Source organism: Watersipora subatra, chromosome 4 (assembly GCF_963576615.1).
Source record: "Watersipora subatra chromosome 4, tzWatSuba1.1, whole genome shotgun sequence".
NCBI lineage: Eukaryota > Metazoa > Bryozoa > Gymnolaemata > Cheilostomatida > Watersiporidae > Watersipora > Watersipora subatra.
In genome coordinates this window covers 14349433-14363957 of record NC_088711.1, presented here as the reverse complement: position 1 = coordinate 14363957, position 14525 = coordinate 14349433, and the positions used below count along the sequence as shown (strand labels likewise).

At 34.7% G+C, this 14525-nt stretch overlaps 1 protein-coding gene across 1 annotated transcript; it reads right to left on the bottom strand.

Moving 5' to 3' along the window:
* Nucleotides 1-1195: 1195 nt before the first annotated feature.
* On the bottom strand, nucleotides 1196-10043 carry LOC137394787 (vesicular glutamate transporter 1-like). The gene is made up of 11 exons (XM_068081554.1): nucleotides 9965-10043; nucleotides 9730-9817; nucleotides 9086-9172; nucleotides 8635-8771; nucleotides 7895-8041; nucleotides 6567-6699; nucleotides 5053-5163; nucleotides 4693-4820; nucleotides 3902-3955; nucleotides 2540-2624; nucleotides 1196-1480 (listed from the first exon to the last, which is right to left on the bottom strand). The coding sequence occupies exons 1-11, from the start codon at nucleotides 9995-9997 to the stop codon at nucleotides 1353-1355; spliced, it is 1131 nt and encodes a 376-aa protein (XP_067937655.1). The 5' UTR covers nucleotides 9998-10043; the 3' UTR covers nucleotides 1196-1352.
* Nucleotides 10044-14525: the final 4482 nt, after the last annotated feature.

Genomic DNA, 14525 nt, shown 5'->3' with positions numbered 1-14525 from the left:
TAGGCTTTTTAAGTAGGTCAGCCGCTGTCTGCTCCGGCTCCATTTTCCTTCAATTCTTCCTGTACCATCAAGTTCTCTAGACTTTCATATCATGTGCCCAAAAACTCAGCTGTCTTTTCCTGATTTTTTTCATTAAGTTCCTTTCCCTCACCACTCTTCTTTTTCATGCACCGGCTAAAAATCACCTGCTAAGAAATGCCATTTGAGTTCTATATGAAAATAGTAATTACTTGGTTGACCATAATGCCATTCATAAATATCAGTTTACCTCTTTAGGACATGGGAAGGCAGAGGCTGCTACTTGCAGTTATTTCTGTTTTTATTATTGTTTTATCGAATTCCAGCATATTATATTTCATTTTAAATTGAACAACTAGTATATCAAGTTATATATAAAAACATTTACTTTCACTATTCACTTGTGTGGTTGTACTGTAGCTTTGGTATAACAACATTCTGAGAATATAGCAAATAGAAAAAGCGAGCCAATACCAGTGCGGGACTGCTGCACCTACATGCAACTGCACAACTGATAAATATGCTGTGTTATTTGTTATTAGTGTGGTGTATTTTCATGATAGGAAACCCTCAAACATTGATGTGAAACCCTCAAAGATTCTTGCCTGCCCAGGGCTACACATGAGAATGCCCACATCTCATTCCCAACACTTCCTTTCTCCTTGATGCTTTATACTTTTGTGATTTTTGAAGAATCTTTTAATTTGCTTCTGTAATCACATTTAGTATCCTATTATTCCATACCATACAATTCTGCATCATATCATGCCATATACTTCATATTATTTCATGCTGTTTCGTACCATTGCTTATTTTCTTATTGTGTGTCATTCTGTATTACATAACTTCTGATTTGGTCCTATCGCAAAGGAGTGCAGGAAATGTTTTGTTTATCCTTGATGGGACTTCCATATCATGGGACTTCAATAGTAGCACGTGAATTGTAACAACGCATACATCTGTTCTCCTATCGTGGCTTCGGAAGTAAGAAATGTCTTTCAACCATTTGTTTTAGCTATACCTTGAGCTTTCGAACATTTGAATTATGCATTGGCTGGGCATGCACAAAAATAAACAAATTCTTACATTTACAAGTTAGAATGGTAAATTTTATATATGTTAACTAAAAATTAATTTTCTATGCAAGAACTTTTTTATTACTTATGCAATGCCAGAATTCAGCTGGTAGTACATAAAATAATCATCTTTATTGGAATTTTACATATTCCAGCTATATTATACAGGTATAATTGGCAATAAGTTGGCGTAATCACCACAGTACAACAACTCAATCATGAAGCTACTTAATGGAGGAGTTGTGTTACATTGCACTTTTATTCGTTTTCTACACCATTTTTTGTTGCTTGGTAGAATATGGCTGTAGTCATCTCCCCACTTTCAATAATCAAGGATTCTTTTGCTTCAGAGAAAGGAATTATTTCAGCCCAGTTTTGCTCATCTCCTGCAAGTGAACACATCAATCAAACATAAATGTATAAGTAAATTCTATGGCTGACACGACTGGACATATTAACACAGCAACGGAAATATTTATTTCAACAATTGTTTCAAGTAGCAGCTATTACATAACACTTTATTAATTTTTTTTCAGAATACCATAACCTTGTAGGATTTCATCATACGCTGTATTAGTTATTTTAATATTTGGGGTAAACACTGAGGACAGCGGTAGCCTCTGTAGGTTGACCTTAACGAGGTGTGTTATGTCTGTTGTTAATATATTAGGTGTAGTCGGCGTAAAAGTACTTTAAATAAGCATGACACTGGAGAAATAAGATAGCAGCTCAAAATGACTGACACAGAATGGGTGTATTAGTCCAATATGATTACTGCTGGGAAGCGTAAAGCCTTTATTAATTTTTCACAATGAATCCCTTCTACTAACTCAAGTATTCTGCTGTAAGTAGTGACAACACGGGCTGGGTGTTGGTGCATAGACATGATTGATGCACTTACCTCGTATTTCCGCTAATACCAGCCCCTAATCTAACAAATTTATCTAGACCGCCTTTTCATGGCTCAAACGTCGTTGACAGGTTCTCGTAATGTAATGCGTAATTTAGTTCTATTTTTAGAAGTCAACAGAAGCGATAATCTTTTCATTATATTTTTTTGACAAAAAATATAAAAGGAACATTGAGAATGTCCATAAATGTCACAGTTTATTAGACAATATATCATCGTGTGGATATTATTAAAAAACTGTAACAACAAATGTCATGGCGACAACATTCACAGCCGTGATTGGCTGTTGCAGCCACCAAATCATAGTTGTACCTGCCCTTGCTGAAACTTGATGCATTGGAACATCATCCAGTCTACCAATAGTGTTATGTAAAAAAATGTCCATGATAAGTTTCTAGTATGATCCAGCCACCTTCGCAATGCGTTAATGTTTGCATGCGTGTGACATGTTGAATTGATGTGAAGGTGGAGCTCACAAGTTGAGCAATTTGTCTCAAAACTAAACAGTATTCAACAAAGAAAGTTGAAAGTTTACCTGATGCAAAGAGAGCGTAGACAGTGCAACAAGTAGCTACTATTAGAGAGGAAGTGAGGAACACCATGTGCCAGCCAAATATATCCTAAAACATACCAAAAACAGATAACACATTTTACCTTGTTCTGCATATTCTGACTAATTGCTATCTTGTAGCAATGAACCGTGTTTATTGAACATTGAAATCTATGAATGGAGGGGAAAACTAAACAGAGATGAATATCTATCTACTGTTGTATTGGTTTCACTGTAATTCTTCAGTATTATGCAACTCAATTTCATTTTTAGAGTCTGCAACTGAATTAAACTGTACTTTAATATTTGCATGATGAGTCTATTACTAGCTTAATGGGCTATTTTAATATTTATTTATAGAAAAAAAACGAATGTTTACTATTCAAGTGTTGAGTAGGATTATTGGGGCAAACCTGAAACCAGCCAATCGTAGCATGTAGCAACTCAGCATACCGGAAAGCACACGACGGTTATTTCCTTTTACATTGATCCCATTTATTTCTTTGGTATTTGACTTCAGAAAAAAGTTTTAGGTGGTTGTTAAATTATCTTTTCTCTCATTTTTGCAAAGTTACAAAAATACTTCTTCAGGTTTAAAGTTTATTATCTTAATATTTGGTGGTTATACTACAGTATCATCTAGGTCATCTATTAAATACGCCCGCATCTGTAGACAAGACTGTTTCTAACAACTCATCTCCCTTTCACACTCATCCATCAAAAAACAGAAGTGGATTGTGATTACTGTTCAGTTAGGGAACTTGTAACTATGGTTTAGTTAGAACCAGTGATAACTACAACTCTCTAGTATGTTACTAACAGGCAGTCATCTGGTATGTTACAGCTAACAAGCTGAGTAAGTTGCATACTTGCATCCTAACGAGCTGTGTAAGTTACATTCTAACAAGCTGTGTAGGTTATATCCTAACAAGCTGTGTAAGTTACATTCTAACAAGCTGTGTAAGTTACATTCTACCAAGCTGCGCAAGTTACATTCTACCAAGCTGTGTAAGTTATATTCTAACAAACTGTGTAAGTTACATTTTAACAAGAAGAGTTATAGAATATAAACACCATTTTAAACATGTTAAATTTAATACTCTCCGTGAAACGGAAATGTTCCATGTTAGACATGCTTAACTGAGAAGCACTTTTAACATTAAAAAATTTGTCTGTAAAACTAGCTTTAACTTACTATTTGCAATAATGTATATACTTCATAACTCGGTTTTTAGGATGTAATTTACAAACTTTCAGCCCTGTCAGGCATTTTCAGGTTTTCCAATTACTCGTAAAACCCTGATATACAAGATTAGGTAAATGTGGATGATATCATGTTGTACTTACTGTATCAGAAACCCCCAGATGGTGGTCTCCATCTATAGCCAGAGCCAGGTTTGCCTGGTAAACAGACATAATCAATTAGGAAAAAGGAACATAGAAAAATTTTACCTCGAGGGGTCGAGACAAAAAACCAACATTTCTGTATTGGAGGCCAACAGGTTAACCGAATGACATCATTTGATCAAAGCTCAAGACATTCTCTAGCAGTTAGGTACAACGAAGTCTTGTTGTTAAAGCGAAAAAGGGGATCAAAACCAACATGGCGGTGCAGGCAAGTTAGTGTTCATTGAAACTGTCTAGTCAGTGTAAGGAATAAACCCTCTATCAAAATGTGTTTAGAGATATTTTAAAAATACTTGTGTAAAGCATCAATTTTGTTGCTCCGTGAGATAATATTACAGGCAGCTTGACATCTCGTTTAAAGTCAGTCTTGCCTAGGTTGGTTGCTAAAATTACTCAGAGACAGTGTAATGATTGTGTTAAACAATGAAACTACCTACAATCATTTTCTGGTTTTCAAAGGTTAGTGACCATTTTGGTTTATTTAATTAATGAAATTGTTTCACTTCATATATAGTATATGCTTCGCATAGTTTTTGATGATAAATAATTCTTTGACATGTTAGTCACTAGTGTTTGTGTACCAAATTTTTTCTTAATAAGTACGATTGTTGTAGATGAAAAGGAGCAACTCTATTCATTGTTAACATGTAGAAGACAAGAGATAGGTGGAGCAGTAATGCAATGGGTTTCCATTAATTGATAAAGTTTGAGATCATCCGCTGCTGACTTACACTTTCCTGGATGAAGTAACCAGCGACGAGAGGGCTGAATATTCCAGCTAAGTTAGAAAAAGACTGTGTTACTGCAACCAATATCCCAGCAAGCTGTGGTGCCAGGACTAAATGATTTGTCTGCCATCCTGCAAAGAATGGTGCATATTAAGGATTTGTTATTTATAGAAAGGATAACTCTGATTTTTGTACGAGGTTTGACAACTCTTCAAAGAACAAGCTCAGTACCCATTTTATTTATTTATTTATTTTAGCGGTAGTTTTGCTAGGTCTAAAAGCTGGATAACATGAACAGTGCATTAGATTGCGCCTGGCAGCATTTTTGGGAAAGGCTGATAGAATATTAGCCTCAGAATTTACCTGAGACTGCAAGGCCACCCAGGCTGATGCCAGTTGAAAGTAGTGCTATAGCAAGTCCTCCATCATAAATAAAACTAAGGCTAAAAAGGCACATTGACTCTGCTCCAAATCCTACAACAAAAACTTTAAATTGCATCGATAGTAGTCACAGGCAGTGTTTATCAGGAGGTAATTAAACTTCCAGTGGTTGTCATTTTGGAACAAACAGTCATAAACAGTCACAAACTTATCATAGATTTCATTAGCTTAAGACCTTAAATAACAGTAAAATTAATTAGATGTTAAAACAACAAAAGTTTATATGCTATCTTCTAAGTAATGAATGACTTGATGCATTAAATATATGGATATACTAGCTGTAGGCTACTACGCGGCATTGCCCGAGTAATAAAAGTCTTTATACAGAAAATTTATTTTTGTTTAACATATAACAACAGTTACCATTCTAAATTTCAAACTGCATTTCATGAGAACAGTGTTCTGTGCAGTTTAATTAAATTAAAAGGAAAAATAAAACAACTGTAAAAGTTTTAAACTGTCAAACAGCTGTAACTTTCAAACTTCATATCCTAAGGAAAATGTTTCGTTCAGGTCAAATAAATTAGGAAACAAAATAAAATAACTATAAATATGTTTTAAAATAAAGGTGAAATCATTAGCAAACAATAGCTAAATTAAGTCTGTTTTGCTACGATTACAATTAAAGATGATTTGGTAATGATACGATTAATACGAACTGAGAAAACAAAATAAAAATCCTGAATATGTTGAATTAATAATTGCGATTTGTGCATAGAAGCGTGTGTGTATAAAAAAGGTTACTGTTCCACCAGAAACTATCCATCAAAACGTTGAATACGGCGATACTGGTACTTCTCGATACTGGTACAAATGTACAAATGAGATATCGGACTGTTTTTGTCTGGTACTTTGTCTAACCAAACAGAGAGAGAATGTAATGGCTATTTCTACTCGAGACAATACAATTGTCTGCGTGAAGAGTATTAGCCTTTACCGATTTAGCAATCGAACCTTATGAAAAACCAAAAATAGAAGTGTAACGGCATATTTGAAACGACACATTTAAAAATGAAAAATTTAAAAGATAGGCAATGGTAGCAAAAATTAGTTTTTATTAACAATTTCAAAGAATAAAAAATGCCAAAGGTAATATTAGTTAATCAACAAAAGATCACATTTAGCGTGTGCACATTCTATATGGTATACGATTAGAATCAAGGACTGTATAGCTCAGTGGTTAAATGTGTGGTTTGAAACCTGCAGTTGCACTCTCCATGAGTTCAAATACAGCATGCAGTGAGCGTTTCATTCCAAGATTTTAATAGCTATAACTGAACAAACCGAAGTACACACACATACACAAACTTTGAGATTTTTATAGATATACATGTACTTTCCAAAATAATAGGTGCCAAGTATGATAATGCGATTAGATTGTTCATGCTCTTAGACACTTTTTTTATAGAGCAAACATATGGTAATAAACAACCCACCAAATGTGTTGAACAGTTTGCGCACTTGTGTACGACTTGTCATAGCCTTATTGACTAGAAAGTCAGCAAGGAATCCACTAGCATAGCATACGATCAGTTTGAAGGCAAAAGGCATTGCCGACCAAATTCCATTCTGAAATCAAATATCAGCTAATAAAATAAAGCACTCAAACATTGATCTTCTGGAGCACAACCACCTCTCTCAACTAGTGTATACAACATACCGTAAAACCTCTAATTGAACGCCACCTCTACATGAATGCCACCGATTAAATACTAACAGACTATTAAATACTTACTAAAGTAATACTAAAAGTAGACTGCTCAACACGACAGAGAAACAAAAAAATAATATCATGAATAATGTTAATAAAATATGAATAAGAAAATGGGACTAGGATTTGTGGTCAGATGATTATGGCATGTATGAGCAAAGTTTATACCTTTAGTTATAGCAGCACTTGGAGACATTACTAACAGACATCTGTGTTGCCTAGTTGAGCTAACATCTAGTTGAGCTAACATGTCTATTGATAAAATACAGAATTCAGTGCTAATAAAAATAACAAAATCCTCAATAAGACTGTAATAATGAACAACATGAATGATAGTATTTTACTTTTAGCTAAAACCCGGGACTATTAACTTTATCAGCATAATAACACAATTATAAAATACTTCCAATAATAACAATAATAATAATATTTGTGATGAGGGTGAAACTGTCATGCATATTCTCAGTAAATTTTCTGGGGTGGAACAAAACGAATATATGAAGTGGTATGATTTTTTACCAGTTGAGCACAGAACCTTCTCTCCCTCACTCAAGGACAAAAAAGTTTTGCGAGGTGCTTACGGGATGCAGTAGCATTCATAAAGAATGGTAAGGTAAAACTAATTTGAAATTTTCATATGGGAACAGATCAAAGTATAAAGACTACAAGGCATGATATTGTGCTGATACACAAGTGGATCTGACAAAATACCAAGACTTAGTGTTGGGGGTGATAAGGACATCAAGCAACAGTACTAAGGTAGTTCCATAGGCAGAAATGATCTGACACACTGCTTAATATAGATGAAGGAAATAAATAGTATCCAACAGGCTGATTCATTTGAGTCAGGGGTTACTTTGAAGAAATTGCTGTCCATCCCAGCTTAGTGGCATTTAGTAGATGGCAAAGAAACTAACTACTCCACAAGTCTTGATCTAACAGATAACAATAGTAATGTTAATAATAATAGTTTGTATTTATCTCTTTCAATTGAAAAAGGAAATTACAGCCTATAATTATTATTACTCTCAGACAGTGTAATATCCCTCCGACCTGAGCAATAGAGAAACCAAAGACATGCATGTAGGTTGGCTCCTGCATAAGCAGCATGTTGAATACCCAGCCCTTGGCGAATGCGCACGCACACATGGCTATAAAGGGCTTGGATGTAGAGATACTTTTCCATGGCACGTCTCGCCACTGTAACCAAATAAATAGGAAACTAGTTTATATTATCACACGTAGCGGAAGTTTCAATTTGAAATATAAACATACACAATGACCAGAATTTATGTCATTTTTAAATTTATATTTGTGTACAGCCAAAGGCATCCAATTTCTTTTAGACTGAGCTGTCTTTAAAACTCATTCAGTATATTTGAAAAAATAACAAAGTGCTACATTATGACTGTTTACAGAGTTTGCTGAAATATTCTCGAATTTTTTAACACTACTGTGATCAGTAGTTTTAAGTCTTCCAATATAAATTTTGTTTTTTGTGTTTATGACACCACATGGCAATACCTTTTTGTTTATTTATTTATACAATATAAATACAATATATATATATCTATATCTGAGATGTAGATATATATATTGATATATATTATATCTATAAATATACATACATATAGCAGCTAAAAGTAGGTGCAAAAGCATATAAAAAGAGAACTCTACACTAAAAATCTAAGAGAATTTTAGTGGAGTATGAAATAATAGAAGAAATAATTATTATATATATACGATATATATAATATATATTTTATATATTATACATAATATATATATCTTACCGAGGGGCATTGAGCATGGCTGGTAGTTTTATTTTTCCTTAAAAGAAATAATTCTGATTCCGATATCTTTGGATGATGGTCAGCTTTTTCATAAGCAAAGATCCACCAGAAACCTAACCAAAGGATGCCAGAAGCGCCTACAAGTAGAACCGCATGTAGGTACAAACAGTATCCAGTTTAAGGTTTGACCTGATCATTCTTACTTAATACGGTATCTTATCAGAGGAAACAGTATATTGTTACAACAATATATTGCTAATTATGATACGAAGAACTTAGATAAAATTTGTTAGTAGCCTGCATAACTAGCACATCATGCGCTGCTGACACAAGGTATTAGACCGTAGCGATATTCAATCCAATTTACTGTTTTCGTAACTTGTTTACAGTTCAGCAATTCCATGTTCTACCTTAATGAAAATATATTAAGTAAACAATTATACGTATATACCTGAGGCATAAAAACTGTACTGCCATCCTATATAATTTGTTATCGCTCCACTGATGGGAAATCCCAAAATAGGTCCTGCGTACGATCCTACAAAATGCATCATCATTACTTGCAATCGATTCAAGTCTAAAAATAATTATTCTGAATTATTGATCTAGTTGCTAAAACACACTTAGCAATTACAGGCTTGTCGTTGTACATGGTGATAGATGCGTAGCTTAGTGTAGTACACCTTACTTTTACTAGCCTAAGCATTGCATCACGTCACAGCCGGGGAGGGGGACTACAGGGCGACCCGACAGAAACTTGTATATCTTAACCTGAGAACTCAAGTCTACAAGGATCGGTCATAACGTTTCAAACTGAACTAAAGGAATTAATGTATTACTCACTACTTTCTGTCTTGTTAAGTTCTGATTCTAAGTTTAATGGAAAATAAATTGAATATTGTATTTGCTGCAAATAAGTTGTCCAATCAAACGTAAGGTCGGGTCAAAGGTCGGGTCGTGCTTGAACAAACTAAATTGAGTGATCAAAGTTGTTTAGTTGCAAGTATTTGAGTCTCAGCTATTCTGAGTTCTTTTCTGAACTTAAGTTTTTAAAGCCACCCTTTTATAAAAAACCTAAAGAAAATAAATGCCTACCTGTTGCAACAAAAGCTGCAATCCGGTTTATCTCAGCTACAGGAGACCAGTTGTTGATCAGTATAAAGGAGGCTGGCCACAGGAACCCCTAAATATAAATTCACAATAATAAAGTCACAAACGACAACAAACTAAATATGCCAGAGTAGAGCGCGAAAGAAAACAGAAACCATCTTTCTCAGCGAAGATAGAAGTAATAACCGGTGAGCCACTGAGGTTCGACTTTATTACTCACCTCAGCCATACCCTGAATAACTCTCACGGCCATGACAGCGGCGTAGACCTCATTGCTTATTAAGGTGGGAAGAAAAATGTTGAGAATACAGGACACTGCGATGCACCCACCAAACGCTCTGCAAACGAAGCAAAAATTGTTTCTGCGAAATTGCTGTAGATTATCACGTCAAATGTTTACTAGAAGCATTTGCTTGAGCCCGGGCATGCTCAGCAAGAAAATATTATATGAAAGTAGTATAAACTCATGAATTGCAGGAGTTTTCAGGTACAAGTAATATGTACTTGTACCTATGTACTTGTTTGTTCGAATTCAGAAAGAAGTTTTCACAAATACAGTTAGTAACTTCCATAGATATAGTAAACCCAGATAGTAAACATAGATATAGGTTTACTATATCTATGGTAACTTCAGTGATTTCGTGTCAACGGAGTCAGCTGCTAACTTGTAATTGTTGGCGAGACTTCCATTTGCGTGAAAAGGATAATTATCTGCTGCCTAAACTGATCCATTATCTAGCAGACTATTAAAAATAACAATCATTCTTTATACGGCCAGAATTATGAAATTTAAAATTATTGTTAACCATTTGTTAACCATATTGTTAACCATTTGCATAACAAGGTAACAAATTTATCTTTAAACTAACAAAAAGAGTTTTAAAGTCTCAATGAAAGAGACAATTTCATAGGCTCTACTGGAAAATAAAGTAGGATTGTGGGCTACAAAGCCTGGGTTTGTGCTATGCAAAGCCTTAGAGCCACATCATAATTAGAGAAATAGTGGTTATTATAAACTAGTTTTAGATAGTCTTCTAGATGCTGAGCACACATGCTATGAGATATTGTGTTTGAGCCAACTCAGTTTTTTGACTATGATTTCTGCTGCTGTTAAACTATATATAAGTCTAAGTGTTTGTCAGTCATTCGTCTATCCGGTTATAGCGATAAAGTTTTAGCAATGAAAAATCACCTTCGTATTGGATTTGATCTCGCGACATTCAAACAGCAAGTCTACTAACAAGTACGCATAACACAAGGCTAAGCCGTCAGTTACGTGTCACCCCTATCGCTATTACTATATACGTTCTGTATATCCTTTTTGCTATTGCACACGCTAACTGTGCACTTTTTACTGTTAATTAATACAGTGCCCTCTCAGGTCAAGATGCTCCTATTCTATGCTTTTTTACGCTTTACTATATGAACATGATTTTTTTCCGTACTCGCCATATGAGGATAAAAATGTATTCGGCCTTTTGCCACCATACAATAGTAACAAAAAATGATCTCGAAATTAAAATTTGGCAGTCAGTGTGCTGATTATGTTGAAATAACAACGATGCCGATAAGCTATTTGCCAAATTCCCTCTCACACTGCCTGAAAGAGATACGATGTTAACTCAACCTCTATCTCATTTCAACGTTATTCGTTATAAGTTATAAGTTATTCGTTATAAGTTATTTGTTATAAGTTATTCGTTATAAGTTATTCGTTATAAGTTATAGTGAAAACTAAAATGAAAAAGGATAGGTAATAAAATTTTAGCCAACGACAATGTTGAAGTTTAGTAAAATACATATTAAAACTTAGCTTTAAGGTTGCTTTTACTAAGCTAAATTCATTTAGGTCAAATTCAACATCTATGTTACACGTCTGTCTTGAAGGTAAGAACTCCTTACGGAGAGTAAAGAGTAAGCGTACTGCATATACTATGTTGTAATGTTACATTTTATTGCGAATCATTACTACTAAATACACTAAAGTTACTAGAGGTACTAATGTCTACAATTAGTTTAATATATTCATGATTTTTATTTTGCTTTCCCATTCAATATCAATTGCATCATTAGCAAATCATTTTTCATTGTAGTCGTAGTAAATCAAATTTTATTTAGCCATTACTTGCTAATGATATCACATTTACATTTAAACACCTTTACAGCTGTTTTATTTTTTGTCTTATTTATTTCAACTGCACAAAACACTTTTTTCATGATATGAAGCTTAAAGGTTAAAATGATAATTGTTGATGTTTGTTAAACAAAAACAAATTTTCGGTGCAAAGAATTTTCTACTCTTCGGACAAAGTCGGACCTTCAGCTAGTTCCAAATATTAGTTACCTGTGTGCTGAGAAGTTATAAGCCGCTATTCCAGCTGGAATCTGTGTTAAAAGATAGCCTGAAAAGAAGCCGCTGTGTAACAGGCTGATCTGTAGGGCTGACCAAGACGTCTCCAACAACTATTACAAGCAAAAAAATTATAAGCCAAGGTCATATACCGGTGTTTGCTAAAAGGTAGTTCTAATGTTACAAACTTAACCTTGTCATTTTGTTTTCCGTATTTGTTAGGAACTTCAGCTACGCACCAATCTCTTTATCACAAGATATGAGTTGTAAAAAGTGATACGAAAAAAAACAAGAATAAAACAGATCAGCTAAAGTGCTTAATGACCTGGTTACATTTTAGGATTTATCATCTCCATATATCTTCTGCAGATAATACTAGCTCTCGTGATGCTCATATTGTTAATTTGTATTTTCGCCATACAATACCTTTAGACTGTAAACTTGTTCGTGTTTATTCATCAATTAAAAATTAGCCTCATAACTAAAATTAGAGCACATCAACAGTGTGAGCATATGAGTTCTTGCTCATGTACTCCCGCATACAGTATTAAGGCATATGTATGTCATGTTGTTTTCATGCCCACGTATATGTCCACAAGAGTAGAAGCGAAGATTTGGCAACAGCTTAAGAATATTTAGCAATAGAATATTTTAAGGGAAACAAGCATTACGTTTTATAAAACGCGCTGCAGATATATAACTTCTTATACGGTAACAGAACTAGTCCAACTGAGTACTAACTGTGCATTTAAATATATCAACAAATCATTAGAAATAACATAAAAACATTTAAAAAGCTTATTTAATTAGCTCTATAAAATAGCCATGCAGCCGCAAGTTGAGAAATATTTAGTTGGTTAAGCCACTTGCTCATATTTCAATCCCATGTAGAGTTTTCAGACTGTTCTTACCCAAGTCTTTTACAAAGTCAGTATTTACAGTACTGCCAGGCAGCCTGCCAGTGCTAACCACTGGCGCATTGAGATTGTATAAACTATAGCTAAGTGTTAATCACTTTTCTCCAACAACACCCAAACACCTACATTTTATATATCTATCCGATTGCGCAATCACTCTCCAGCTGAACCTTTCCTTAGATTCGTAAAGCCAGGTCCCTTGGGTGTTATTGCAACAGACAGGATGTTGAGAGAAAGGTTAACGTATCACCTACCGGTTTACTAGCTTTGGCATCCATCAGAGCATCTTTCTTAGAGTTCGATATAGCCAAAAGAGAGACGGCTATGTTTACGCGCTGGGCATGTATAATTATCATCCCAAGAGAAAGAAAACCAGCCGTTATCAAACGATAATGTTTAAAGTCACGACCTTTTCCGCAGCCTGTTTTACAGTTTTCTTCATGATCAGAACCAGCAGCTGTTTCTTCGAACAGCCGTTGAGCGCTAACATCTGGTATCTCTCTGTCATCAGTTGGGTTGTAAACAACCATCTTATTTCCTTAAAGACTGAAGAGGTTTAGCATGCAATTATGTTAGTAGTAGCTGTAATATGGTAACTAGGTCTGTGATATGATTACTAGGTCTGTGATATGATAACTAGGCCTGTGATATGATAACTAGGTCTGTGATATGGTAACTAGGTCTGTGATATGATTACTAGGTCTGTGATATGATAACTAGGCCTGTGATATGGTAACTAGGTCTGTGATATGATAACTAGGTCTGTGATATAATAACTAGGTCTGTGATATGATCACTAGGTCTGTGATATAATAACTAGGCCTGTGATATGGTAACTAGGTCTGTGATATGGTAACTAGGTCTGTGATATGATCACTAGGTCTGTGATATGATAACTAGGCCTGTGATATGATAACTAGGTCTGTGATATGGTAACTAGGTCTGTGATATGATTACTAGGTCTGTGATATGATAACTTGGCCTGTGATATGGTAACTAGGTCTGTGATATGATAACTAGGTCTGTGATATAATAACTAGGTCTGTGATATGATCACTAGGTCTGTGATATGATCACTAGGTCTGTGATATAATAACTAGGCCTGTGATATGGTAACTAGGTCTGTGATATGGTAACTAGGTCTGTGATATGATCACTAGGTCTGTGATATGATAACTAGGCCTGTGATATGGTAACTAGGTCTGTGATATAATAACTAGGTCTGTGATATGGTAACTAGGTCTGTGATAGGATAACTAGGCCTGTGATATGGTAACTAGGTCTGTGATATGATCACTAGGTCTGTGATAGGATAACTAGGCCTGTGATATGGTAACTAGGTCTGTGATATAATCACTAGGTCTGTGATATGGTAACTAGGTCTGTGATATAATAACTAGGTCTGTGATATGGTAACTAGGTCTGTGATAGGATAACTAGGCCTGTGATATGGTAACTAGGTCTGTGATATGATAACTAGGCCTGTGATATGGTAACTAGGTCTGTGATAGGAT

Coding starts and splice junctions, on each gene's coding strand:
- LOC137394787 (XM_068081554.1), bottom strand. CDS start 9,997: ATGGCCGTGAGAGTTATTCAGGGTATGGCTGAG. Junction 9,818..9,964: donor TTATTCAGGGTATGGCTGAG/GTGAGTAATAAA, acceptor ATTTATATTTAG/GGGTTCCTGTGGCCAGCCTC. Junction 2,625..3,901: donor ATCTGGGGGTTTCTGATACA/GTAAGTACAACA, acceptor GGTATGTTTTAG/GATATATTTGGCTGGCACAT.